The sequence below is a fragment of the Exophiala spinifera genome (assembly GCF_000836115.1).
Source record: "Exophiala spinifera strain CBS 89968 unplaced genomic scaffold supercont1.3, whole genome shotgun sequence".
Classification (NCBI taxonomy): domain Eukaryota; kingdom Fungi; phylum Ascomycota; class Eurotiomycetes; order Chaetothyriales; family Herpotrichiellaceae; genus Exophiala; species Exophiala spinifera.
The window spans coordinates 1,178,889-1,206,716 of NW_015622515.1; the positions used below are offsets into that span (position 1 = coordinate 1,178,889).

A 27,828-nucleotide genomic window follows, 5' to 3' on the forward strand; every position below is an offset into this window, starting at 1 on the left:
AATCAACAAACATATTGATGGACGTGTTGTCCGTGCCATGAGTCGAAGTCCGCATCACTTTACGAGTAGATAGTAAGTTTGAGATAATGAATTAGCAGCTCTATTACTTGAGAATGAAAATTGTAATTGCTACGTGATGGTTTGATCGATCCTCAAGTTAGAGAGTGGTTAAAGGCCACTTTAACTTGAGTAAATAAGGGGCCTCCTTAATCTGGCCCCTAAGCTGTGGGCGATAATCTTACAATTGTTGCTAAATTTTCCTTGGTATGGAATTATCTTTACAGTAGATCGTTCATTGTACAAGTACTTTTGATTCTTCTTTGCATTGCGCTCTATTGTTTGAGATATTTGGTCTACAGCCTAGGCGCTTAGAACGTCTCTCCTGCTTGATGAACCCTCGTAAATCATCCCGCCTGGGGCTACCATTTTGTATTTCGGCTTCACACATACTTGTACACTAACTACAACCCTGCCAGCGCCTGAGCTTTGATTGCCCATCTCCGAGAGCGATCGTTGTTCCTTCAACCACAGCATCCCGTCTCCATCCACATCCCGTCCTTGACCACGCACATTCTTCCTCATGTCCAAACGAACCACCATCTCTTATTTCCCTCGACCGTCAAAATCCAGATGCATCGGACTGGTAAGTTGGCGTAAATCCCGGTCCTAACGATGCGATTCGATTTGTTTCAGTTGTAATCCTCTGTGTGTGTCTCTGCGAGAGAGAGAGAGAGAGAGAGTGAGAGAGAGAGTGAGAGAGAGAGAGGGAGCAATTAGCTTGTGCCGCCCAATACTAGCCAGAGCTTGGGGACGATTATGCTACAGTATAGTGTTATCAATGGAAGTCAAACACTCTGATCTCACCGCCCGCTGCTCTCTCACCTCTCATGGCCCCATCTACAAAAGCGTAGCCTCTTATCAAGAATCGTTCTCCGTCCTGCCATGGTCGAATGACGGAAGGGTAAGTACTTCCCAAAGCAGCAATCACCAAGTCACCCTGCTGTGGCACGCAGACGGAACATCCCACCAGGCCTGTCGAGGTAATAAAGAATCCTGACTCAGGATAGGCAAAATCCCAGACTGGTTTGCCGAAGGCGTCCCCGTTGCCCTTGGCATCAGCGGCCTCGGAGAGGTCAGATGGGATGTAGTGGGCGTATATTTCGGGAGGGAGGATGAGGGAGAGGTATGCGATGAAGTTGTAGAGCAAAACCTGTGGGTCTGCAGGGTTGGCATCGGCATCGACGCCGAAGGAGAGAGCGGTTGCAACAGCCGTGAGGAGCGTTGTGCTTACGGATGAGGATGGCGGCTGCTGACTGTCCGCGAGTATGCCGAGGATTTTAGGCCAGGCTTGTTGCAACTCCTCCCTGCCCTCGCCTGAGTTGAGCATTGCGTTGCTGAAGTACCGCTCGTTGTATGAATAGACTGACTGAATCGTGTCGATAAGAAACCCTGAGAGATGAAGAACGTTCAGGCCTGTGTCAATTCTATATTGCGGTTTGCTGTCGCTGGCAGGTTTCCAGGGCAGCGACTTGCCAAAACGGAATGGGTTCCGGAACAGCATTGATCGTTCCCAGCGGGGGATCCATGAGGGTGATTCATCGCCAACGAGATACAACAGGACGTCGGTGTTCTGGAAATCCAGGAATGCCGCCTCCACCGAGTCGCGAAAGACCTCTACGGATGATTTGGCATAGTCAGGGTTCAACAGGGCCGCCTGCTCACTAGGTTCAGGCAATTCCATCAGCCCCCGGAGGCCATAGATCATGTCTCGATCGTCCTCGCAGGAGAAGTTGGAAGCTAGATAGAGCATAGACAGCCAATTCTTAGGGGTGCGCATGCGTTCCGTTGTCACCGTCGCGGCCCACCAGCAGTGCGTTTTGGAGAAGCCGAAGTTGTTTGAGAAGGCTGTGTCCATAATCATGTAGCCTGCAACGAGATCCACATGATCCCATTCGATCTTTTCACGGCCGCAATGGACGATGCGATTTGTGCTGGCATTTATTTCTTGGATGATCCACAGGCGTGTGAAGTAGGAATGAGAGTAGAACCAGTTAAGAGCCTGCCATGTGGCTCCAGAGCTGAAGTCACACTCATTAGGCGGTGGAAGAGCGCGGCGATTCTCGTACAGGATTTCTTGGTACACGTTGCTCCTTGTGCTTAGATTCGCGATTTGGATGTTGAGGCGTGCACAGAGGAAGTCTGAAATCACTCGAACCGCGTCGGTTGCGGTCTTTGCCAAGCGATCCGGGGAGTCCGGCCCGAGCCACGTTAGTACGGCTGTGGCCTTTGCGTAAATCCTGCGCATCTGCTTGACTTGCTGATTCCGCTCAGGAATGTTTGTTTGATTCATGCTGAAATTAGAGCATGGTCAGAGTTCACAGAGCAGGTACCAGAGAGAGGAAGATAGAGAGAGTTATAGCCCGATTACAGATTACATGGCATCGAGATTCCTGGAATGTCTCTTGAACTGTGCGTCTTCACTGAAAGCCCGGTCAAGGAGACACGAGACAACAACTTACCAGAGGCAATCAACCCACAGAAACCTCGACCGGTCTGGTAATCGCAGGTGAGCCAGAGCAGTATGGAGATTCCGTCCCACCTCAAGCCGTTTCCCATGACATTTGATGGCCGCGCTCATCTTGCGATCGCCCCAGGCATAGGACAAGGCTTCATATGCAGGAGGTTGGGTCCAGTCTGCAAGGTGGAGGAGGCATGATATCGGCTCATCGTCCTTGCCATGGAGAAGTTCTAACACTCGGAATGACGTCTCGGTCTCAATATCGGTGAAGCGATAAGGACTTTGCGGTACGGGAGAATACACAGTCATCTTGAGTGCTGCCCTGTGGAACAAAGTGTTAATGAATTAGTTGATTGTCTATGATAATCGGACGTTGAGTGGTAGTCGTGGCACAAGCGTCGAAGGCCTCCGGACGTCCCGGGCCCCAATGCGCTACAGGGAAAATCCGGAGGCCGCCGTGCAAATCCCCTCACGTGTCTTGATAGCCAAGATATGGAGGGGTGGCTCTCTGTCTTCATTGTTGATCAAAGGTCGCGAACTCTTGTTCATTGTACTTAATAATTCCCTTAACAGCCACCCCTTGAGAATGGCTGCTGCCACCGTCCAAAAATTCAAGCTCGTATTCAACGTCCCGGTATCTAGTCTGGAAGCATGCAAGGCGGCCATCTTTGCCGCCGGGGCTGGCCGGTACCCTGGTCCAGGCAACTACACTGAATGTTGTTTTACCACCATGGGCACTGGACAGTTCCGACCAGGAGACAAGGCCAATCCTCACATTGGCACCGTTGGAAACTTGGAGTTCGTGGAATCGGCCAAGGTTGAGACTCTGTGTGTTGGCGAAGACGTCGTGAGGAAAGCAGTCGAGGCGCTGAAAGCGTAAGCCTCTCTCTGCCTTTGCTTGTCATTGTCATCATCATTCATCTGTTCTCTCTCTCTCTCTCTCTCTCCCCTCGATAAGCGGTTTTTTATATTTGTTGAAGCCAAAGCAAAAAGAAAGTCGATCCTTTTTGCCTCTCAACAAGAATCGTACTCTTGACCCTGGTATCCCTAACATGTCTATGTCTCCCAGTGCTCATCCGTACGAGGAACCTTCATACGATGTGTACAAGATGGAAAACTTCTGAGCGTCAGAACCCAAAAGGAGTTCCTCGCGACTTTCCTCGCCCTGATGGTTCCCTGCAAACCCACCCGTGCACCTTGAACGCCGTACCGCCGGAACTCCAAATTTCTCGGACCAGAACAAAAAGAGAGATTGCAGTAAAAGGAGAAGGGGGGGGAGGGGGGGGGGGAGGGTTCATTCATACTATATTCCAGGTATTGTCACGGCAGCTTCACTGAAAAGGTGGAAGCAAAGGTCGAACGAGGTCTACTAAGGAGACAAGAGAAGCGGACCGACGAGGCCAATGGGAAGATGATGAGATCACGCCGAGTATGAAGGAGGGCCAGCGAAGGCATAGTTCGCTGGTCCAGTTAATGCTTGATGTCGCTCTGCTATGCTATAGACGAGATTGTATTTGCATAATAGTGCATAAGAGAGACGCTGGATCTCAGCTTTCCACCCGAACACAGGGATTGAGGTTGACTACTGTCTCGCGGAAGAGCACAATATGGTACGAGGAGCCTTATTGATCAGTTTCGAGTTCGTCAGGGAAGGGCGCCATATTGCGGATTCCGCAGCGTCTCAAACAGATCCCATCCTCTAAGTTCACGAACGTTGACGTTGTGTATGAAACAGGCATCAGAGACTCAGAGGTTCAGGCTCAGGCTCTGGCAGAACTCTAGAGGCGCGCCCAAGGACCGAATGGGAAACAGCAGGTGAGCCGAAGGCGTAATAAAGCGGCGAGAGACTAATCATAAACGGGCCGAGGGAGGATAGCGCGAGTACCTACGGAGTGCCTAATGATCTATGTATAGTAGAACGAAAGCTCGTCTAGTTTTCGCTCGAGACGACAACAGATCGGCGGCTCCTGAACCTGTCAACAACACAGTACATTTGACGTTAGGAGTGTCCCCTTAGGCGACGGTGATGCCCGACTCTCCTGAGAGGAATTAACCAATAAACGTGTTTTTGCAAAGTTCGTCCACGGGTCAAGCTCATGTGGTCTGTCCACCACCCAGGATGTCAGATGGTCAAGACGTGTATGATCTTCCCTCCCTCGCATCTCCCTTGTTGCGGGAAGAACATGCGGTGAGCATACAGAGTTGCAAGCCTGTTTGTCATGTGAGGAACGGACTGGGATGAGGCGGAGATTACCTTCGTGTGCTGGAGTTGCATCCGTACTGTACAAGTAATAAAAATGCTCCCCGCATGGTACAATAGTGTAGCTTGTGTTCGGCTCGCTGCTAAACCTGAAACAGGGCCATCAACTCCACAGACAAACAAAAAAACAGAAGTCAAGGATGCGGTGAAGAACCCATACATGGTCCGTCATTATTTAACATTCAAAAGACGTACGGAGTAGTACTGTACCATACAATCTGATCCCGACTCTGCACAATTATTTAGGGAAACGAGGTGCTCAGCCCGATGAGGAGGGAGTATTGTCAGGCTTTGGTCGGCAGCATTCTGCGCCCGCACGAGTACAGCTTCCTTTGCGGGTTAAAGCGATTGAATGAGGCACCCTTAAGGCATCAAGCAGGCTTTGGCCTTTTGGTTGGCTTGTACGGGCGTGTTGGTCGACGGATTTCACAGGGAATTTCTGGAATAGGCAAGTCTTGACCCCAATCCGGTTCTTTCTCAGAATGCGTTTGCATTGGTTGGAAACGAGAACCCCTCGATCCCTCGCTGAGGGTTGTCGCAGAAGCAACCAACGACTACAATACGAGATGCGCTAGATACGATCATCGGATGATTTCGCAGATGAGGAAAAGCTTCCTTCGCAGCTTGCTGCATGCGGGTATCTAAGCGTGGGGGGAGGAGAGTGCTGGAGCAAGCGGTGCATTAGCTCTGCCCGCCTGTGATTTGTCCTGGGAAAATGCCTCATAGAAAAAATGTCAGCTTGCCCGACGGAGTGGTCCACCTCGACTCCAACAATCCATCGCTTGCCTCTTCACCACCCAATTATGCTGCCTCTGGAGGCGCTCGACATCCACTGATCTGTGGCCGATTTCCTCGCAGACAGACTGCTTGGCTACCGTAAGTAGCTTTTCGCGTGTCGTTGGAAGATGAGAGGGTGGATGTGGCTGCTAATTACTTGCGTTTCATCCTTACAGAACAACCAAAGCAAGAGACCAGGGTCACATGCTTGCCAGATCTTAAGCGCGGCAACTAAAGTCCAAGTGCTGTGAGGACGAGGATCCTCGAACCTGTCCGCACCACGTCTATTTTCCCACACGTTTGGTACTGGTTTTGACCGCGTCGAGTTGGCATCTCGTCGACTGTCCGAGCGTCTGCTCGTACTCGAACCCCCGTGTTCTCGAATGATTACGCCATCTGTTCTAGATGCTCCCAGAGGTCTGAGCACTCTCGTGACCGATTGGGTCACCGCCTAGCGCTCTGTACAGTAAACGTGCAAGTGCTGCTCGCTTCTCACCATTGTGTTCAGTGGGTGCTAGCCCAGAAGCATAAATGGGCGAAAATACGGGCCGCTGTGGACTGTCGCCATGTGGTGGAGAGCTACATGAAGCGAAGCCGTGCTCCGGTTGGCGGTTCATACTTGGAGGTTTCCTTACAAGCTGTTGGAGATGCAAAGTAGCGCCAGAAGCTCCCTGAAGTCGAATGCATGCGTGCATGCATGCCCGGCGTGAAGGGTCAGGTGCGGCAAGATTCGAGGGATGGAGATTACGTTTGTCACGGTTTTGCATCACGATTCCACACTCACTCCAAGAAGTCATCTGCATCTCGCACTGCACGGCCCGTCCGTCAGGGAACCAGAGGGGCAAGGTAAGATTATGGGACGTCAGATCAGCCAAGGTGTGCCTGAGCCAGACAGCGGTGTGGTGAGCTGGACGGAACTCTTACGGTGCAGTAGTGTGTGTGTGTGTGTATGTGTGCGCGTGTGTGGCCGTGTGGATGTTACAGGATCATTATTATGTGCCTGATGTGGGCAACATGGCCGCACGGATATTCGCGAGGGGACTGAATTGGGAGCGGAGTGATTGACGTCATCTCTCTTGCCTATAGGGACCACTGTAGGGAATGCTCTAGGTAGCAGGGAGCAGGGCCCGAACATGTTCTCGTACTATACGAGTCCCAGCACCTGGAGATGCTACTCCGGCGATGCACGTCCTCGGTAGAGGTTGGAGGGTTGTACAGCAGCATCGACAGAACACATGGGCATCGCTATGACGCATGTAGAGATGAGACTTGGGGTCGAACCAGGCATTGGAGGATGCAGGGGCCAGGGATGTGAAGAGTCAGATACTTGAGACCTGGCAGGAAAGAGACCGTGACATGGAAATGGGAGTATTGAGGTCATACCTTCGAATCCGAGCATCCTGAAGCGTAGTTCCGTAGGCTGCCCAACAGGGTCCATGTTGCCAGGGACTTCGCAACGGATGGTCACTTGTACCTCGATCAAATACGTCAACCGCGTCCCCTGATCCCGTGTCGTTGGTGAAGAGAACCCTGATCAGCAAGAATAGAACCGTGACGTTGCCTGGCACACCAGGCACACAGGCATCATCAGCTAAGAAGGGTACCCCGTGGTTTGTTGTATGCAAGAGGATCGGCAGGGCTGTGACATGCACATCAGACCGTTGATGCGACACCACTAGGACAGCGACAAGAGAAGGATTGTGTGGAGTAGACGGACGACGTCGTCGACAAGTACAGTATTGCGGCTTCTCACCGATCAAAGGCCGTGGTCAGTTGCGAGTGGGAGCGAGCGGGTGGCTACAATTTCAGCCCTTGGCCCGATTCGTTCCATGAGTTTGAGCAGGGGGGACGAGGAGAAATCGGTGGGTTTGGTGAAGACGTCGAGGGAGAGGTTGAGGGATCCAATACAATCCTGTCGATACCCGTGGCATAATTCGCATATATTCTTGTGCAGTGGACGGAGTGCTTACAGATTGTTGAGCTATACGAGAATGGCTTCAGGTCATCGTACCTAGTGAGGCCCAGGCGGTTCCAGCAGGTGCTCGGCGCGGCGTCGTGGTTAGGCGTGTTTAGGCGCCACCAACAAAGCCTAAAGGAAGTGTTGTCGTGGTCCCTAAGGCACCTGTAACACAGGAGGCTTGTGGTTCCCGGCGTGGCTAGTGTGCCTGGAGCCGCAGCGTGTAGGGAACCCTAATTGCCGCGGTCTGACAAAGCCCAATTTGCCAGCGCAACAGGATTTTCCCACGCCTAGAGATCGACCGGCGGCCCCTCCGGACCACCTTGTCGCAGCAATACGGCCGTCCGGAGTCGTGGCTCGTAATGGTGCTGTATCCACCGCACCAGCGAAAAATCCTGTTTTGGTCTCGTCAGTCAAACTCTTTCTGCCCCCCGATCCTACTGGCTGCCACCGCCGACCGCTGGCTCTGGCACTGCCGACCTGCTCACAAATCTCCAATTCTCTAATAATTCTCGCGCTGCAGCTGCTGCCCGCACTTTTCCCTCATCAAAACAGCCACAGCCATCCCGACTTCTCTTCTCTTCCCTCCAACCCTACCACACCACCACCCTCCCAACTCTCCTCTCCCTCTCCTCTCCCTCTCCTTCCGTCCTCTTCCTGTTGTCAATCGACTCTACCGCCTTCTTTCCGCTTCATCTGGAGTTTGCGTAAGCAATCTTCGGTTTGTCGCGAAATACCTGGTGGCCGCTCAGAACCGCGTCTAGCGCCTCGTCCGTCCTACGGCTTCCGACACCCTTGCGCAGTCCGTACAGCGCCACCCACCTTACTCGACCATTTTAGATATCACCTGAGTTGTCTTCGGACGTTCTCCTCTTCTCGCCTTCTATCCTACGGTGTATTCTGTCTTCAGTCGAGTCCAACCATTTTCACATCCTACCACCATGTCGAGATCCCACTTATAACAACGGCGGTCCTCAGGGCCAACCGTACCAAACAGACACAGTCCTTTTCGGGATTCGTGTTCTTGTCGTGCCGGACGAAACTCCTTTCAAGGAGGATAAGAGGATTCGCAAGATCCCACAAACCCATAAATCAACCTACCACCGCCCTCAGCCTCACATGGCACATCACCAAAGAGACAGAGACCAAACCGGCGGATATTCAACCATGCAGAGCCTTTTGAAAATGTTCAATTTCTCCAACGCTCCTACCGTTGCTCTGTCCGACGATGAGGTCAGCGCTGAGGCAGATGAACCTCCGGACGATCACCTCGCGTCGCTCAAGATGCCTACTCGAACTCGTTCCCTCGCTCTACAGCGTGCCCACCGTGAATCTCTCCTGACCCGTGCCATCATGGCCGAGTCAAAACACGACGAGCCTTCTCCTGTCTCCACTGCGACCCGTGGCCTTTCGACAACCTCCTCCCATAGCACGGCGAGCATGACCTCTACCGCTGAGTTGACAAGCGATGGAGATCTTACCAGTCCCTCCCGTTCCGCGACGCCGAGTCCGCCACCTCCTCCGGGTCGTTTTACAGGCTTGTTGAACGGCAACAAACCCTCTCCCACCCCTTCAAAGATAGTCATCGCACCGAACTGCCAGGATGAACGACCAAGCGTCGCCAATGTTGGTGAAGCTGCGGTCGAGAAGAGTCTTGGTCGGAAGCGCTGCATCATGTTCGCTTGCGCTGGCACCGATTCTGAGAAGAGCAAAGACGATGTCTCGGTGCCGACAACGAACGTTGCTGCAGAGACAGAGCCGCCCAAGAGGAAGTGCATGCTTACATTTGCTTGTCCTACCCGCACAAGTTCCGGCGAAGGCAAATCTCAGCCTTCCAAGTTGCGCATCGAGCAAAAGTCTCCTCGTCGTCTGTCGCCGGCCCCCTCGAGGCGCAGACAAAGTACAGACTCGAACGACCTCACCGGCCGGTCAGCTGATACCACTATCGCGGCTTCCGCTGATCGAGCCAGGGTCAACCCACCCTCACCTAAAGCTACTTTCCATGAATTCGGCAGCTCACATGACGAGACGGATGCGTGGATCGACAGGCCTAACCAGCACAAAGAAAAACTGACCCTAGACGACTGCATGAAGAAAGAAAACAAGATCCGTCAGATCGGTCGGGAAGCCGAAGAGGAGGCCGAGGAAGAAGAGCGCGAGCAGGAAGAATTCGAAGAGGAGCTTGAGGACAACGAAGCACATGTTGACGACTTTGCTCCCTCTGATGAGGAGTCGGACGGCGGAAATGAATCCGACGACGAAGGAGGTTTCGCCAGCTCTGACGAGGAGAGTGATGCGGGATCAGAGTGCCAGTTCTGGGCCCCCACCAGAACCACCACTCGCAACACGAGCATTGACAACATGCAGATTACCCACTTCAGCTCTCGCCGTCATTCTGACGCCAGCTCTGTAGATTCCGAAGAACATTCTGGGGCGCTTCCACTTTTCTCAGCTAGAAGACCACTTGGCAAGTACCATGCTAACGGCCATCGCATTTCCAAGATGAGGCCTGGAACACCAGAACTCCCGGATAGCACAGACTTTGTCTGTGGCACTCTCGATGAGGATCGTCCGTTGGAAGCCGCCTACATCTCCTGCCGTGAACAACGCAAACGCGAGAGACACATTCCAATCCCGCAGGACATCGACCCAAGTTTCCCCACCACCGATCCTGAGGAAGAGGAAGATGAGGTCGATGACGTGGTGCACTCCCATCCTAGCTCGGATGAACCTCGCTGGCTCACCGAGCAGTTTGGTGCCCTTGAAGATATCCGCGGACGCCGCAAGACGTCAATCGCTTCTCCCCGGGAGCCTTCGCCTCGGCATGGATATCCAGCTCGCCGCGTGGTGCATCGGTCACCGCCACCCAAGCACATGGTGGCTCGATCTCCTCCACCAAGGAGACTCTTCGGACACTCTCCAACGAGACTGAGGTCTCCGCCTCCACCTGCCCGTTTACGCTCACCGCGAGGATCTCCGACTGGTGTCAAGACTCCTCAGTTGCACATGAGGGGCTTGGCCCAGCGACCCAACATGGAACGTACGGCATCTCTTCCAGACACTCCCAACCCATTCTTCAAAAACTTCAAGGTTGGAAGCGCATCCATTTCCAACATTGCCTCGGGGGCTGTTACGCCTGCCATCGAGGAACCTCCGCGTGCGGATCTGCATGTTCGAGGCCCGGTCGACATCGTTATTGGTCTAGAGAAGAAGCGTCAGAAGAGAAAAGAAAAATTCTGGCGTCAACACTGTCGCAAGGTAGCAAAAGAACAAGCTGAACGCAAACCTCTCCGCGGCCGTGGTGCCCAAAGAATGAGGGAGCTTGGTCTTGAATGCGCCGAGCGCATGAAAGGCTATGGCGTCGGCCAACAAACTCAACTGGTGATTTCGCTTTGATTCATTGGAACCACCTGTTGTCACACATGGCCATGGTGCCAGCATTGCACATACTTTTTTAGTTGTACGACTTTTCTTTTCGAGGGTGTTGAACCCTCTTTTTTAGTAGCGTCCGGGGCTGCCTTCTGCACCAGGGCCTGATGACCTTTCATATACGGATGGACTCCTGAGAAGTCCATGTGGACTCGGCTGGGCATCATTTTTTCATTGAGTATGCATCCATATTCCGAGCATGGCCTTGGGCGTTTTATGGGATGGGGTAGATACATATGACCATCAGCATGGTCCTCAGAATGCAGAGCTTCTCTCGGGTCAAGACTCGATCGAGAGCCTGAATGCACACATCCAAATTGATAAATTGCCTTGTTTGCAATGTCCCTCAGTTACGGCTGTTGCACTGTACACGTGTAGTGTTGTGTGGTTACAGTGTAGAAGCAGTGTAGAATAGTCGTGTCCTCTGTCCCTCGGTGAGAATGGAAGTCGCCGAAGCCAGTCACGTGCACGAGTTCACTTGGCGCGACATGACACTGTGCAGCAAGTATCTCAAAGTGCATCGCCCAACAACGTGACATGACATGACATCTGGCCGCTTGTTCATCGCCCTTGAGAACCGCTAAAGTGAGAAAAGAGACTCGGCCCAAACTTCGACGTCCCCGTTCTTTTGTCCTTCCTCAGCGATAGAGATTTGTCGTCAGTATCGGTTATCGTGTCTGCGTATCCTTAGAATCTTGACCGCATCATGTGGATCATCAATTGGTGTATGTGGGAGATATCGATCCTGGACATTGTCACAAATACTCACTGATATGGTTGTTTCACAGTCTACGATATCCTTGCCTCGCTCGGCCTGCTCAACAAACATGCCAAACTCCTATTCCTCGGACTGGACAATGCGGGAAAGACGACGTTATTACACATGCTGAAGGTACGGGTGCAGACGGGACACTCAGCTCTCACAGTCCAAGTTCAAAACTCAAAAGAGAAGAGAGTGTGAGAGAGACGAGATGAGATGAAGGAAATGCTGACTGTTTGGATGCGTAGAACGACCGAGTCGCCATTCTGCAACCCACCCTCCATCCCAGTACGGTTTTGTCCCTTCCCACAGCCTTTCGAGCCCTCGGGTCATTTCTGACTATTTATGATTTTCACAGCTTCCGAAGAACTAGCAATTGGCAACAACAGGTTCACCACTTTTGATCTCGGTGGCCATCAGCAAGGTATGTGTGGCGTCTCATGCGCAGGCGTGCAGACAACCGCGGAAAGTTCGTTTTGTCGCTGACATTCGACTCCTCTTTCCTCTACAGCCCGCCGTCTGTGGCGTGATTACTTCCCCGAAGTGTCTGGCATTGTTTTCCTCGTCGATGCCAAAGACCACGAACGCCTTCCGGAAGCCAAAGCCGAACTGGATGCTCTTCTCGCCATGGAAGACCTCGCAAAGACGCCTTTCCTCATCCTCGGCAACAAGATCGATCACCCTGACGCCGTGTCGGAGGACGAATTGAGACATCAACTGGGTCTGTATCAAACGACGGGCAAGGGCAAGGTGCCATTGGAAGGAATCCGACCCATCGAAGTGTTCATGTGCAGTGTCGTCATGAGACAAGGTGAGTTTGTTCTTCGCCTTCTGCTTGGCTCCCCGGAAGAGAACGAGTCTTTGGACGATTATCGTAGCAAACTCTGACGCGGTTAATTTGAAAATGCAGGTTATGGTGAAGGTATCCGATGGTTGGCGCAGTACGTGTAAAGCTCACGATCGATGGATCGATTTATCAAGCGTTGCATGCAATGACAAGTCGAGACGAGCTTTTTATTTCTCTCTGGGTCAAATCTCGCTGCAAACAGAAATATACGTTTGACCTATCTGAGGAAAAAGCTCTCAAAGCTCAAGAAAGGTGTGGCGGCAAAGGGCAAGGACGTTGTTGTTGTTGTCGCTGCTCCGAAATACACGCTGAGTGAGTAAGAAGAATGCATTTTTATTTGCCCCATCAAGAAGACGTGCTCTGAAGTGCTCTATTGTTGTTTTGTAAAAGTGTGTTTGCGTGTGCGTGCGTACAAGCCAGGACCTGCTTTCCACTGGACGTCTCAGAGACTCCCCTATCTACCTGGCTACCTTCCTCCCGAAGTACCTACAGAGTAATGTCAGAGTACGAAATGGGGCTACGATTCAATCTGGAGGACAGCAAAATTCTCGTTTCTCGGTTTCTGGTTCGCAGTTCGCAGTTCTTGTTCTGTACGCAGTTTGGTATGATAACCGTCTGATGGCTTAGACCAGATGGATAATCAAGTGCTTCATACCTTAGGCAAACAACACATCTGCTGGTTCAATCTGGCATTACGGGACTTCTACTGGTATTGACGACTTTATATCCGTTCTTCAATCTCGCTAGAACATACCGCCGTCGCCGTCGCCGTCGCCGCTGTTGCTACCACCACTACTACACCTACTTACTACTACTACTACCCTGCTGCTGCTGCCGCCGTTGCAGGTGGTGGTGGTGGCGTACAAGTCGAAGTACTGGATTTATTAGAGTAGGCAGAATGGCCTTGGTTTTGGCGTGAGTTCTTCTTTCCTTTCATTCGACGGTACTGATCCTGAATGGTTGTCGACAATTGTCCCTTCTCTCCCGTAGGTACTGATTTACTACTGTATGTGGTAAGTGGGAAACCTCCCTCCCTCCCTCCCTCTCTTTGTTCACCAGCACCACCCAGCACCACCACCACCATCATCTCAGCAAGTACTCTCTCTGTTTCTATCCTCTCTGTCCCCTCTGCACACCCACTTCATCAGTACCTGTCGTATCAGACTCATGCTCAGAACGGGCACCTGCCTGACCTGACCTGACCTGACCTACCTGATCTCTGGTCAAGGTGCCTTTTGCGTGAAAAGGTTTCCTGCCCTCGCTCTTTCCCTCACCCTCACTCGAAAAAACCAAGAAAAACAAAAACAGACCAAGGACAAAAAAAAAATAACGAGATCGAAAAGAAAAATAAAACGACCGAACCACTTCTTCCGCTTTTCTCTTTCTCCCTCTCAAACTCAAACCCACACCCCCCAAAATCCAAACACAGAACACACGCAAAACAGAAACGCACAACGCACAAACGCACCCTCGTAATCGCTTCTGGCTTTGTTGCTCTTGGATCGTCGAAACAAAACGAAAATTTGGCGCGCGCTGTCATCACGGAATCGGTAACCAAAAGTCCCGAGTCATCAAGCATCAAGCACAAGGAAAAGGAAAAAGAAAAGGAAAAAAGAAACAAGAAGGGGAAAACGAAACAAAAATCAAGCCATCTTGCATTTTACAGGAGGACGATCTGAGAATATGCGTAAAACCGACGCCTGGTCGCCCCTCGCATTTCATCTCCCATCCCAATCATCTTCACTTCTCTTTCGTTTGCTCACACACTTTAACACAGCGCGAATAGATAAAAAAGAGGACGAGGATTGCATCTTGAATTAGTACCGCCAAGGCCAAAAAAGTAATGCCCCATGTCCCATGTTTCCCATACACAATCCTGGATCCCAGAGAGTTCATCTGTCCATTTGCCTCTGTCAATTGACTCGTGAAAGCATGAGAAAAGTCTGTGCCTGGATTCAACCCGACCCTCCCCACTTGGACAGCCTTGTTGTGTTGGAAGAAGGTAATGGATTCTGCAAGTACATGTTTCGTCGCGTTATTGTTGTGCAAGTCATCGAGTATGATGTCGCAAAAAGAGAATCGTACTCGGCCAAGGGAATTCGTCAACGTATCGAGTCTGAGGAGGCTAGAATTGGCAAAAAAAACTCATCTACAGGATCAATATTGAGGTTCGGATTTTCAGGGTAGAAAGTCCAATCGCGCGTTGCCGAACCGTGGGAGAATAGACACCGGTTACCGTTTCGTGGGGGAAGGTAGAAGGCGATCCTATCTTCTTCCAAATCTGCTATCATGATCTCGTATCAGCCCAAGTCGAGAGACTAGTTTTTGGACTTGCGAGGCGGAGTGGTAGGCCTGCTTGAGCTCTTGGAGGCATAGACATACTTTTGTTTCTTTTCGGCAGGTTTGAGGATCTATTTCCAGCATGTTAGCGATGGACCACGTAAATGAACCCAAATGCGGCACGGCGTACCTGGAACGAGCACAAGAGGCTTTCATCGACACTCATCATGGCTCCAGCGTTATCAAACTCGCCACAATAATTTGGTGCACTGAACAACGTGACAAGCTGTCGTTTGGAGAAGAACTCGTAACCATCCTCGACTACCTGGTGAGCACGGCAGATCAAATCCATGTCGTGCTTCTGCAAAAACCTCGAGACGACATCCGGGCCGAATGTGAAGGAGACACCGCGATCGTTTTCGCTCCACCCCGTGATGTCCTTGTCCGGATCGGACCAGAGCAGGTCGCAGAGAAGACCGCAGTCGGGAATCTATGTCCGTCAGTACGCTTCTTTGACATGATACGCGCTCTCGGCGCGATGGCCCGAATGACCACCGGATCATCCATGCGTAACATGAAGAAAAACAATTGGCTTACATCCGTGGGACGCATGACGCGACGTATTTGTTCCATCGAGTTGAGATCAGGACTCAATCCTCCGTGCATGGTAAAGATCTTTTCGTCGATGATGGCGGCGATTGGCAAGCAGTTGAAGCAGTCCGTAAAAGTCTTCCACAACTTGATGTTGTACCGGCGCTTGCACTCATCGTAGAAGCCGTAAATACGGTTAATGCTTGCACATTCGTGGTTTCCTCGCAGGACGAAGAAATTTTCTGGGTATTTGATCTTGTACGCAAGGAGCAGGCAGATGGTCTCGAGCGATTGCTTGCCACGATCCACGTAGTCTCCGAGGAAGAGGTAGTTCGCTTCCGGAGGAAAACCGCCGTATTCGAACAAGCGAAGAAGATCGTAGTATTGGCCGTGAATATCGCCACAAATCTGCCCAAGCACGGTTAGCAAGACCCTATTTCAGGTATTGCCATCATCGTGGCACTCGTATCGTCCTATCATACCTTGATTGGAGCTTCCAGCTCGAGCAGTATGGGCTGAGAAATGAAGATTTCCCGTGCCTTTGTGCACAAGTATCGAATCTCTGTTTCTAGCAATTGCACTTGCTTTCCAGGTCTACTTCCTCTGACTTCGAGCAATCGATCAATGACAGAGTCTAAATCCACCTCATGCTGTTCTGCCATGGTGTTCTCGCCGCGGGCGGGGCAGGGAGGAAGGGAGGAGGGCGCCGACCAGATAGGGTCGGGAGGCTTGAGGAAGGGGAATTCGATACGCGTAGGATGTTACGAGGAGTTCACAGATCTATCTGGATACAATCAGGGTCGATTCGAGATCGTTTTGGCGTCAAGGAGGGGAAGCTGACGCAAGTCACAGACTCGTCAGGGTGAAACGTACCAGGTGTAGAACAGGTGATGGAGAACAGCCCGCAGACGGCTCAGCTAGAAGGCCCCTCCAGAAAACTTGGTGCCTCGATGGATGGATGTGCGCAGGGTGACGAGTTTGGAGCAGTCTGAGATGTTGTTATCGCGTCGGGAGTCTGTGGAACGAGCAGGCTGAGGGGGCCCCAGAGGTCTGCGGCGCAGGACAGCGGTTTCGACGGCAAGGGCGATTTCTTCTTGGATTAGCTTTGACGGCAATCCGTTCGACAGTAACTGATGCCGGGCTGCAGATGGAACTGAGTACAAGTAAGCAATTTGGGAAGCGTAAAGCAATGTCGACGGCGGGATGAGGAGGGCGGATTTGCTATTTTCAATCCTGGCAGCGGTGTTGGTCTTGGCGCTGGCGACAGAGAGGGTGAACGAGGAGACGAGGCGAAGTCGACGAGGCGAAGTACGGAGACGGAGTCCCGGGACAGCTCACCTACAGGACCCCTAAGCCTTAGGAATCTTAGGTACCTAGGTACCTCCCCAGGTACAGAACTCACTACCTATTAGAAGGCCAAGGACGGCACCAAGCGCCTAGAAGAGGGGCCCCTAGACAGGATCCAGGGGGGACGCGCCACAGCCCAACGGCAGCGGCAACACTTTTTCGCGCCCCCCAATTGACCACTACAAATACGCCCCTGGGCTCCCTGCGCTGCACCGGGTACGTAGAAGGCTTGGTGAGGCTCCCTCGGCGCCCCTACCAAAGACACTTGCTCCTCGTACCATGGTTTCCTACAGGCTACCTCCCTATTACAACGGCTGTAGCCCGTGAGTTCTCTCCCCCCTTTTCTCGAAGATGCCGATCTCAGGTTCTACTTAGACTGACGCTACAAGCACGGTCTGGAACGTCGTTCTGTCAGCCTCGGCCCATCCACATCTGGCTCTCCTGGGAACGCTAACGTGAGATCTGCCTCTCTTTGGCAGAGAAAATTGAAAAAAATAAAAAAAATTCAGAACATGTCCACCTGCTAATGCGATGCTCTGGCGACGACCCTGGCCAACCCAGCAGCAGTTTCCAGGAATGCAGGCTAATCGCGACAGCGCTCGCTAGCGCCATCGCATCGCGCTCATGCCATCCCATTCTCAGTAGTGGTCCCCTTTGGCCTCTGGCTGTCGCCAACTCCACGAGTCGGGCATCCGACCGAGAGATGGTGCTATCTTGGAATCTCTACGCGTTTCCGGGGAACATGCTGATATCCGCCAGTGGCGGTGTCATCCCCATCGGACAGGCATGCGCGTCTCACCGAAATCCAAGTGGAATGTGAGACAGAGGCTTGAAATGGAGCTGTGTCAGAACTCTGATGGCTGACCTAAGTACCTAGTTAGGTTGAGCCCGGGACTCCCAGGTGGAGTGATGGAAAGGTCAGTACTGTCACTAGTCAAAGAGTTGCGCGTCAGAAGAGTAGGCGAAAGTTCATATTTCCCGGTCGCGCCAAAACTAATATCAAGAAAGGGATTATCTTAAGACATCTCGTCCGTCAAAGTCGTACTTCGTCTTTTCCCTCACATGCATCAAGCATTACCGCAGCAAAAGTGTATCAGACAACCAATCCAACCACCGGACACCATCGCTATGCATCAAACACAAATCTTTCGGGGCAAAACCGCGAAAACATATGCAAACATCATACGCATACCATAATCCTTCGCAATGCACCCCTTGTCTTGCAGTAATACGCAAACGAATGGGTATAAAAAAAGCAGTCATGAAAAACCCAGGACTCAAAAATGTCTGGAAACAACCCGGTCTAAGATGCCCAAGGTGCAGGCACAAATTCGGAAAGAGTCTTCGCGGAAGGTACAGCGATCAGCCCGACAGAGATCAGGCTGTGGCCCTTCGCTGCTGTTCTCAACCCAGAGTTCGACCACCGCTAACAATTACTGGGCCGGGGCGGTGTAGGGAATGATGTCCCAGATTCGTCTGTCCCTGTGTTATTTCCATGTGGTGGTTGTTGTGCCAATTCTGGTCTCCCAGAACACTGAGCCAATTACTGCCGAACTCTTGCCTTAAGGCTTCGACTTTGGCCCTGTAGTCATCCTCTTGGATGGCTTGTGTGCTTGATCCCACAGATGCGACTCGCGTGGACCCGTCGTACAAGTCTTCCTCCGCGGTTTCTCCCGGACTTGAGACAGGTAGTTGTGGTGGATTTTCATCCACAGTCACAGTTGCATGATCGGTGACAGTAGGAGGGAAAGGGATGGTGGCTGCAAGATCCTCATCAGGAAGACGAGCAAAGGCCTCATCTTTTGCCAGGTCGACTATGCGTCGTCGAGGAATCTTCTTCCGGCGTGTAGTGTTCACCACACTTTCCGTCTGTTGACTGTGGCCCTGTTGTGTCTGCTCAGAGTGCTGGACAACGACTGGCAGCTCTACTATCCGGATCGATGGTGGTGCAATTTGCCTCTCCACCTCAGGAACTCGATCCACTAGTTGCTTGCGTTCCGAATATCCCGGGCCAGATTCGTCGATTACAATGTCATCCACATACCCAGGCGTCTTACGGAAAAGGTTGAAGGTAAGTACTCGGTAGTCGGACGATGTTTTGGTGAAGGGGTTCCGCTTGACCCAGATGCGCTTCAGGTTCGGAATACAAGTGAGTCTCGCCATGTCCATCGGGTCAGAAAGCTTGTTGTCCTGGATGTTTAGCTGTTCTAGCGATAGGAGCTTCTCGATGCCTGCCAGAGATCGAAGACGGTTTGCCTTCAGGTTGACTGTCAAGACAGCCGGCAGGGGATATTTGGACAGTGACTGCAGAGACCCAATCATACAGTTGGACAGGTCCAAAGACACAAGCCTGGTGAGGGAGGCAAGGCTGTCTGGAATCTCCGTAAAAAGGTTTGACGAGAGATTCAGGGAGCGAAGAGTGGTGGCTACCGGGGCCAGGCTTCTGGCCGAGATGGTTGTCAGAGAATTGTCCGCTAGTGACAAATACTTCAACCTCTGCCATTTAGCTGGAGCGAGGATATTAAGGCTAAGGAGACTGGAAGTGCTGTCGCTACGATGGGGCTGTACTGAGTACTCGCTCGAGTTGGAGCTTCCCGAGCCAGACCTCTTCACCTTGGAGGAGTAAGTGCGAACATGCCTATATGACGAGCTTGTTGGCCTCCCTGGGCTGGGTCGTTTTGGCGACACGCTGCCCGACATCTGTTTGTCTCGAGGCATGAAGTCGACATGGTCGTCGTGCTCAAGACTTGCTCCAATAGGTGATCCTGGATCCGAATGCGGATGTGTATATCCGGCTTGGGGCGTAGCAACCTCAGGCCAAAGATTTGGGGGAGTCGGCGACGCTCGACCGCCTTTGGTCGATCGTCTACGCCGCTTCTCAGCGTCGTCCAACACGATGTCGGTCAGAAGCTCGGCGGGATCATCTAGATTGGCGCGTTTCACTGTTAGCAGAGTAAGCTGCTCGGCCAGTCGATCCCAACCGTAAAACTGACGGAAGTCAAGATCGACAATATCCAGCTGCTGGAGGTTTTTGAATGCGAAGAGTGGGACGGCAGTATCGAATGGAAACTCTTCATAGCCTTGGATAAGCCTGGCGCGATGGTCGGTGGTCAGTCGTAGCGAGGGAAGTTTGGTGAAGGCTGAGTAGAGATATGTCAGGTCGGCCTCTGCTAGTGCCTTTGCCTTTTCGCTTTTGGAGGTGCTAGCACCCAAGCCGATAGACGACCAGAAAGTACTCATTCCTGACATGACGCTCCGCATACTGGAGACAGAGTGGATGGAGTCTCGGTCACTGCGACCTTTTGATGGCTTGTGTGATTGGAGAAATGAGACGTAGTTGGATGGAGACGGATCTGTATGGAGGTTTTCCAGGCGGATATTCATGGGGCCTACGAGAATATCCAGCTCTTCCATTCGTGACAGGAGGTAAAAGAGATGGTGAGGTGTCAAAGTTAGTAAGGCCGCTTTCGCTGCATGAGACCTGAAGTTCAGACCAGCAAAAGAAAACGCTGCAGCAAGAGCACTCGTGGGGGTGCTCGTGCTCGCAGCAGAGGCGCCAGAGGTATGGCTCGAGGCGGCCGAGGCGGATGAATTCAGTGATGTCTGTCGCCTGTGGACAGACATTTGCAGGCTGTTGGCGAGGGCCTTTTCATGCTGACGGATGAATTGCGCCAGTGACTAGCCACGAGATTTTGAATTAGTCCAGGTTCTTGTTTCCTTAGGTGGACGAACGCCACGCCCGTGCACCTTTCCTCGCGTTCTGCGGTTGACATCTGCGGGGTTGTGCGTGGACAAAGGGCAGTACTCACGCGAATGAAGTGGTGTCCATCCTCAGTCTGCTGGTGTTCCATCTCCTTCTTGGGCAAACCTCAGCGTCCCAGCTCGAGGTGCCGATTGCAGAAATTCGAGACAATCCGAACGGCAAACGCCTATCTTAAAGGAATGTGGGAGATCAATTTGCGCGATCCTAAGCCTGTCGACAAGGTGTGTCAGAACCATTGGGCTGTGTACGGGTGCCGCAGGAGATAGTGCTGTTACCTACCAATCTTTTGTGAAGAGGGCATCGTGGCATCTGGAAGATAGAGATGCCCGAGTTGTTTCCCCAGGAGAGACCGACGGCGACCGACGTGAGGTCTGTAACCGTGGAGAGAGTATGTACAGTGTTGTCGTAGATTTTCGTGCAGCGTGATCCACTGGTAAGACAATAAAACCCACCCGGGAGATTAAGTAGAATGTTGTGTATGCTGGGGCAGACCAAGGCTGGTGTCGCCAGGCAGTCGTGTAAGCACAGGAGGCTGCGTGATAACGAGGCAGGCGAGAGCGTGAGCGTCAGCAGTGAGGTGAGCCTTGGAGGAGGAAAAAAAGATGTCGAGGATGGTGTGTATAGCAACGAGAATAGCTGCCGCGGGAGAACCGAGATGGAGGGGTGGAAAGGCGAGCAACAACAGACGAGAAGGGTCTCGTATTGCTGTAGGTGAGGACGAGGCCCGGAGGCGTCGAGTAGTTCGCAACTATTACCGTTTAGCCTGACGGTGGGATGGAGCGTGCAAAGTTTTTGCTATCAAGTTAGATTGGAGCGTGCCCTTGTTATTGAAGCATGCGTGTATCATTGATCAGAGTCGCCCACTCACAAACCCTCCATCGACGCTCCTGATAGCCGTAATTCGAGGCCTCGCCTACCACTGAGCTGCCTAGCCTGCTCCATGCCCGCTATCTAGCTCAGCTTCACTCGGTGCACTAAGTAGGCTCGCCCGACGCCACTGATTGTCTGCAGACTGCCCTATCCACTCGGCCCAGCAAAAGAAAACGCTGCAGCCGAGTGCCGACATGGGGCTGGACCACTGGTGCTACGCTTCTCTACTGTACAACCGCTGAAGTAGATCTGCGGTTAGGAATGGATCCTGTTTGCTTGGTGAGCGAGCCCGATGTTCAGGATCGACGACTCGACGACCACCTTCTTTGCACAAGCCAGTTAAGCCGAGCACAACCCCGCTAAGCTCTGCTGCATCAACTCACATCTCGAGAACATCTGTCCGTCGCGCGATGAGGCCAGCATCGTCAGGAAAGGCTTGGAGAAGACAGCCAGACGGCAGACGGCCAAGGACTACACACCCTCCCTGGGCGATCTCGCACACCATCTTCAGCGTCAGGGCGCGCGCTCAATGCGTCCCTTGACTCTCCGTAAACAACCAACCTTCGCCTTCCGCGGTCATTACTCCCATGCGCGTGTCATCATGCGATGCTTGACGAGCCGTAATGGCTGGCTGGCGGGCGGGCTCGGCCCTTGGTGGCTCAAGATCATCAGATCCAAGGGTCTCAGACAACATACAGTACAATACGAATGTGTAGAACCGGGCCGCATAAAAATCCTCAGACGCGTACGGGTGACGACTCGACGAGGGCGGTGCCCCTCCGTTAGTGAGCCCTCGCCCTAGTGGGCTCAGCGGACACGGCGGGCCTCCCATCTCATCAAGCTGCTCGTCAGATCAAGCCACCTGCAGCACACTTTTTAGACGTCTGCTTTCGGTTCAAGCCCCTAACCATCACATGCAGGCGAGGACCCAGGCGTGCCCTGCATGCCCTACTCTGATCCGTGCCAGCCCTCCACGGTAAGGCCAATAGACGCGCTGGACGGGCTGGGTGCGGTCATCGCGCATACAGTAGGCCCTGTCATGCACCCTTCACTGCAGCGAAATCTGGGCCCTAAGAATGGCTCAATAGAGGATCACATCTCAAGTCCGGTCTGGGCTTGAGTTATGAAGCTCGGTCAGGTGCGAGCCGACCAACCCGGTTGCTTGTCCCTCACCAATCACCAATGTCAATGTCGAGCATCGGCATCATTCCAGCATCATTGAGCAGTCAATGTGTTGCGAATGACCTTGGGACGCTAGGAGACTGATCAGAGGTCGGCACTGACCCAAACGTCAAAGTGCCGCTTCTTGGATTATTCGCCTCATCGTCTGACGGCGACAGTGTGCTCGATGCGTTTCATTCGTGCTCATGTGGAAAGGACAGGTCACAAAAGACCAAGCGCCTGACAGATGGCGCTAATCCAGAATGTTCAGAGCCAACAACCTGTGCTGAGGCGATCGACTGGCCAAGCTTCTGACCGCTTTTCTCCTTCCTACATACAGGCTACGTGAGGTATGCTATTTGGACCAGTTGAGTCAACAAGCATGCGAGACGGCCGTCTTGTCACACCTCCTTTGCCGCACGGACGCGCACAAGAGTCGTTTCACGGTTCGTGAAGTCTTCCATGGATTGCGGAATGGGTGCGAGAGCTGGATTCGGTAGGAGAAGCGTCTCGGGATGCTGCATGTGTTCAGCTCACCTTGTTCTGCCCTTGTAAGCGGTAGGCGACGCGGCTGCATGTCCAACTGACCGCATGACCGATGGATTACCAGGCTGATATACTTGAATCCTCCAATGGACTCCTTCGCCACGAACTGCTAGCTAGTACACTACTTGGATTCATGTCTTTTTGTGGAGATGGGCAACGCTCCGCAGTCCGAAGGTCCCAGATCACACACCCTCGAGGCTGCACTGCACACTCGCACAATACTTATTAGAATGACTCGAGAGTCCCCTGCACCGTGGCCGGTGGCGGGAAGAACTGCCTAGGCGGAGGAGCAAGGAGAGATACTGCCATTAAACACCGCTTCCGAACTTTTCATCGCTGTCAACCTGGCGATCCCAGTGGGCATGACTCAAAACTTGACCAGGGCTTCGACTTCTTCGTATCACGACGCAGACGATACATCAAAGATGCGCGAAGCATGTAGCATGCTGCTGTGTTGCATCGTGATTGCAGCCAGCAGGCGTTGTCCATTGGTTACTAAGTCAATCGCTGTTCAATACTTCTGCCGGGGCCTCCCTGAAGTCGTGGCTAAACACTCCGATGACCGAGCTAAGGACGAGGCTTTTCACTCGTCGCCGTCATGTTGCAGTGTTCTCGTACTCCTAGGGCGGTTCTTTATCCCGATGCTAAAGTCACTAGTCTGTGACATACCATCGAGGACAGATTCTGAGCTGCAGTGAAGAGAGTGGTTAAGTGCACCGAGATTAGCTAGCCAACATTCGAGGGGCTAAGTAGGAATGTCGAATCAGCTGTAGGTTTCACATGCTTGTGATTTTCTGTCCTCATTCCTGGAGAAGTTGTCGACACGAGACCATCAATTTCTTCCACGGCTGGCTTGGCTGTCACCATGAGGCTGAAGCGGTGAGTCGATTCCTTCTCGTGATGGTCACATACGTCCTTCGGGGGACGACTCGACACAGATCTACGTATTGCAACTAGTGTCAAGATCTTCAGGACTGCTTATGATGTATCGGTGGAAGCAAGAGCCACATACAGCACACACAGGAGCGAAGGCGCACTCGTAGTTTAACGGCTCATTGAAGGATCCAGACAGACTCGCCATCTTCAAAGATTTCCCGAGCGAGTGTTGGAAGACGAGGGAGACAAACGTCTGCTCTAAGGCGGAATTGTCCTCGACTAGAGGGCCTCGTTCGCTGCTAACCATGTACGTTAGGCTTAGCTGCAGCGATTTGGTGGGATTGATGTTGCACGCATCACGACACCATGCATGTTCGACAGTCCACAGACACACCACGGCATATCGAACCCCCACAATATTCATTGGCCACAGACCATTTTTTCCCGCTCAAGCATCTTGACAAATGACTTACAGCACAACCTTCTGCAGGACCGAAGCAATCGTGGGAAAAGGCTGGGATCTGGAAAAGTCCCGTTTGCAGGTTTTTTGGCTCGCCGAGCAACGCGTGGGGGTTCGACCATTGCTCGCGTCACGGAGGGGTTTGGGTTCGGTAACGGCTCTTGAATCTTGACCAAGAGAGCAGGTCACGAGTTAGGATCGACCCGAGACGTGAACTAGGGCCACTGGGCACGCAAGAGCTCCGTGGAATCCCGCAGGGAACGGTAGTGTGGTGACTCTGGTGATAAACCCTGGATTACATTAGCAAAGAGTCGAGGACGGCGGGCTGCGGGACGATCTAGGATGAACGGGCATGGAGTACCTATTGTAGATGCAAGAGGACGTGGTGGGTTGGAACTTGGAGGGGCAGCAAAAGGGCCAAAAGCAGCCTCTGTCAAGCGCAGTCTTGGCATGACATCAATTTCCTCTGCCTGGGAGATGCACCTCTTCGACGAGATGTTTACTCTGCCCATGTGTTCAGATCGAAGAGCAATGGCAATAGTGCTCCAGCGCGTGTGCTTCTGTCCAATGCGTTGTTGAACCTCGATTGCACCCCTTCCTCATCAAAGTCCGATCACTCCATCCGCAGGATCACCCCTGCTTAGGAGGGGCATGGGGAGCATTCACACATGGAGGTACGGAGTACCTTAAGTAAATACGTAAGGTGGTGTGTACTTTACAGGAATCGGCAGCTGTACATATTATTACTTCAGTTCTCCGTAGCCTCATCGTGTAGCGCCTGGTCAGACCTTAGGACCCTTTTCCCTTTTCAAATCTGGGGTGTTTCTATTTGTACTCCGTCTATCAGGCCGAGGAGGTGTGTGGCGTTCTCAAGTGGCTGGTGTGGCGCCAAGCTGGTGGCGGAATCTTGCCGATGTCATCGTCCCCAACATCATGTCTGCAGCTTAGCATTCCACCCCATTACATTGCCTTCCTTTCGTTCCTGCTGATGCTGTCCTGGTGCAAATCCTCTCTCGTTGTACGCCAGACCCCCGTTTCACCATGTCGTGCTGTATCTCGAGATGAACGGGAAAACAGAAAGTAACCCAGCGACGGGAAATGGATCATATGATCCTTCCGCTTTACCTGATTACGACAACGACTTCATCGCCCGCGAGGACCTTGAAGCGTTTGCGCATGCCCTCACAGCACCGACCACCGAGCCTCTGGTAGCGCTCAACGATTGGGGACCCATTCGGCAGAGAGTAAAGCGAACTCGCGTTCGACGTAAACCGCCGAGAAGGTCCAAGGATGAGACTAGGGAAGGGTTCGTGTACAGCCTATTGTACTATCCTTTGTTGTTCGTCGTATGTGCCTGGATCGTCTTTTTATTCATCATTTACAACCTCACTCGATTCTATATATTTGCATATGAGCACCTTTTCACATGGACTGGCCGACGAGAAACGCTGCGGCGGCAGCTACAACAAGCCAACACGTACGACGAGTGGAAAAGTGCGGCTGATCAGCTTGACAAATACCTCGGGAACGAGGAATGGAAGCAACAAGATCAATATTCTTACTACAATCATCAGACAGTTCGCAAAGTCACCGCTCAGTTAATCGAGCTTCGACAAAAGGCCGAGACCGAAGCGGATAATGGCCGAGTTGGGTTCCGGGTATCTCCTGCTCTCGATGAGCTCAAGGCATTGCTCGAAAGCTGTGTCAAAAACAATTTCGTGGGTATCGAAAACCCTCGCTTGTATAGTGAGACCTACCTCGGCACCAAGGTTTTGATCCAGTCGTTTGTTGATGAGGTGGAGAGGAGCTTGAAATTGGTGCTCCATTCAGAAGAGCTGACGGACCACGATAAAGCTGTCTTCTTTCGACATCTGGAACTCAACTATGGACGTACAGCATTATGCCTGTCTGGAGGGGCCACCTTCGCTTACTACCATTTTGGCGTCATCAAAGCCCTTCTTGACGCCGGACAGCTCCCCGAGATCATCACCGGGACATCGGGTGGTGCGCTAGTTGCGGCATTGGTAGCTACGAGAACGGATGATGAATTGAAAGAACTACTGGTGCCCGCACTGGCCCACCGCATCCGAGCCTGCCACGAAGGGTTTGCAACGTGGATTCGCAGATGGTGGCGCACCGGCGCCAGATTTGACTCGGTGGATTGGGCGAAGCAATGCAGCTGGTTCTGTCGGGGATCTCTGACCTTCAAAGAAGCTTTCCAGCGGACCGGTCGTATCCTGAACGTCTCATGCGTCCCATCCGATCCGCACTCTCCTACAATTCTCAACAATCATATCACGAGTCCCGACTGCGTCATCTGGTCTGCTGTACTTGCTTCCGCAGCTGTCCCTGGAATCCTCAACCCGATCGTTCTGATGCGAAAGACGCGCGACGGTCAGTTGGTTCCATACTCTTTTGGCAACAAGTGGAAAGATGGTAGCCTACGCACCGACATCCCCCTGAAAGCGCTGAATCTCCATTTCAATGTCAACTTTTCGATTGTCTCGCAAGTCAATCCGCATATCAATCTCTTCTTCTTCTCACCAAGGGGTTCGCCCGGCAACCCTGTCACTCATCGCAAGGGTCGCGGGTGGCGAGGTGGCTTCCTTGGCTCCACCATTGAGACCTCTGTCAAGCTGGATTTGCAGAAATACATGAAGATCTTGCGGCATCTCGAGTTGCTGCCGAGGCCGATGGGACAGGACTGGAGCGAAATATGGTTGCAGCGCTTCTCCGGGACCGTGACCATTTGGCCAAAAACGATTGTGAGCGACTACTGGAACATACTCAGCGACCCCAGTCCGCAACGCCTGGATCGTATGATCCGTGTGGGGCAACGCAGCTGTTTCCCCCGGATTCGCTTCATCTCAAATCGCATGAAAATTGAACGAGTCATTCTCGAGGGCCTCCGCCGTGGCGGACCGATCGACGACAGCCATCGCGTACCCGATCCTGTTCATGAACAGCAAGCACAAGAAGCGCTTCTCCATGGCCGGAGAAAGCCTGACAGTCTACGGCCTGATGGATATGGTGATGAGATAGAGGGGCGCACCCCTCGCCGGCAAAGTAGCATTCTGGCAGAGCTCACTCGACAGGCTTCGGTGTTGTGGCAGGGCGAGGGTCATACAGAAGGCGAGGAGGATGCTATCGATTCGCCTTATGAGGCCGAAGAAGAAGTCTTGTGATATGCATCAGGCAAGAATGACGACGTTGTAGCCCTAGACAGCTGTATTACTGGTAGGCCCCTTACTAAGAAGCATTGATTAGAGCGAGCAAGGTTTTATGGTCTGGTTGAGTTGTTGCCCGGGAAGTGTCGTCCATCCGCTCCTGCAACTCCTGCAACTCCTACAATATGCCTTCCTGCCGACCCAGCTCGTAGTCGACGG

At 52.5% G+C, this 27,828-nt stretch overlaps 7 protein-coding genes across 7 annotated transcripts; 4 read left to right on the plus strand and 3 right to left on the minus strand.

The window, feature by feature from the left end:
• Positions 1-835: 835 nt before the first annotated feature.
• PV08_04183 (uncharacterized protein) lies at positions 836-2,827 on the minus strand (the record flags this gene model as incomplete). Its single annotated transcript, XM_016378531.1, has 2 exons — positions 836-2,351; positions 2,520-2,827. 2 exons carry the CDS (start codon positions 2,825-2,827, stop codon positions 836-838), a joined length of 1,824 nt encoding a protein of 607 aa, XP_016237208.1.
• Positions 2,828-3,104: 277 nt separating this feature from the next.
• On the plus strand, positions 3,105-3,398 carry PV08_04184 (uncharacterized protein; the record flags this gene model as incomplete). Its single annotated transcript, XM_016378532.1, has 1 exon — positions 3,105-3,398. The coding sequence occupies one exon, from the start codon at positions 3,105-3,107 to the stop codon at positions 3,396-3,398; it is 294 nt and encodes a 97-aa protein (XP_016237209.1).
• Positions 3,399-8,679: 5,281 nt separating this feature from the next.
• On the plus strand, positions 8,680-10,908 carry PV08_04185 (uncharacterized protein; the record flags this gene model as incomplete). Its single annotated transcript, XM_016378533.1, has 1 exon — positions 8,680-10,908. One exon carries the CDS (start codon positions 8,680-8,682, stop codon positions 10,906-10,908), a length of 2,229 nt encoding a protein of 742 aa, XP_016237210.1.
• A 739-nt stretch (positions 10,909-11,647) lies between these two features.
• On the plus strand, positions 11,648-12,589 carry PV08_04186 (small COPII coat GTPase sar1; the record flags this gene model as incomplete). The annotated part of the gene is made up of 5 exons (XM_016378534.1): positions 11,648-11,666; positions 11,730-11,833; positions 11,950-11,989; positions 12,060-12,125; positions 12,213-12,589. 5 exons carry the CDS (start codon positions 11,648-11,650, stop codon positions 12,587-12,589), a joined length of 606 nt encoding a protein of 201 aa, XP_016237211.1.
• A 2,277-nt stretch (positions 12,590-14,866) lies between these two features.
• PV08_04187 (serine/threonine-protein phosphatase PP1) lies at positions 14,867-16,081 on the minus strand (the record flags this gene model as incomplete). Its single annotated transcript, XM_016378535.1, has 4 exons — positions 14,867-14,959; positions 15,019-15,318; positions 15,426-15,827; positions 15,902-16,081. 4 exons carry the CDS (start codon positions 16,079-16,081, stop codon positions 14,867-14,869), a joined length of 975 nt encoding a protein of 324 aa, XP_016237212.1.
• Positions 16,082-18,170: 2,089 nt separating this feature from the next.
• Positions 18,171-20,390, minus strand: PV08_04188 (uncharacterized protein; the record flags this gene model as incomplete). Its single annotated transcript, XM_016378536.1, has 1 exon — positions 18,171-20,390. One exon carries the CDS (start codon positions 20,388-20,390, stop codon positions 18,171-18,173), a length of 2,220 nt encoding a protein of 739 aa, XP_016237213.1.
• A 5,113-nt stretch (positions 20,391-25,503) lies between these two features.
• Positions 25,504-27,627, plus strand: PV08_04189 (uncharacterized protein; the record flags this gene model as incomplete). The annotated part of the gene is made up of 1 exon (XM_016378537.1): positions 25,504-27,627. One exon carries the CDS (start codon positions 25,504-25,506, stop codon positions 27,625-27,627), a length of 2,124 nt encoding a protein of 707 aa, XP_016237214.1.
• Positions 27,628-27,828: the final 201 nt, after the last annotated feature.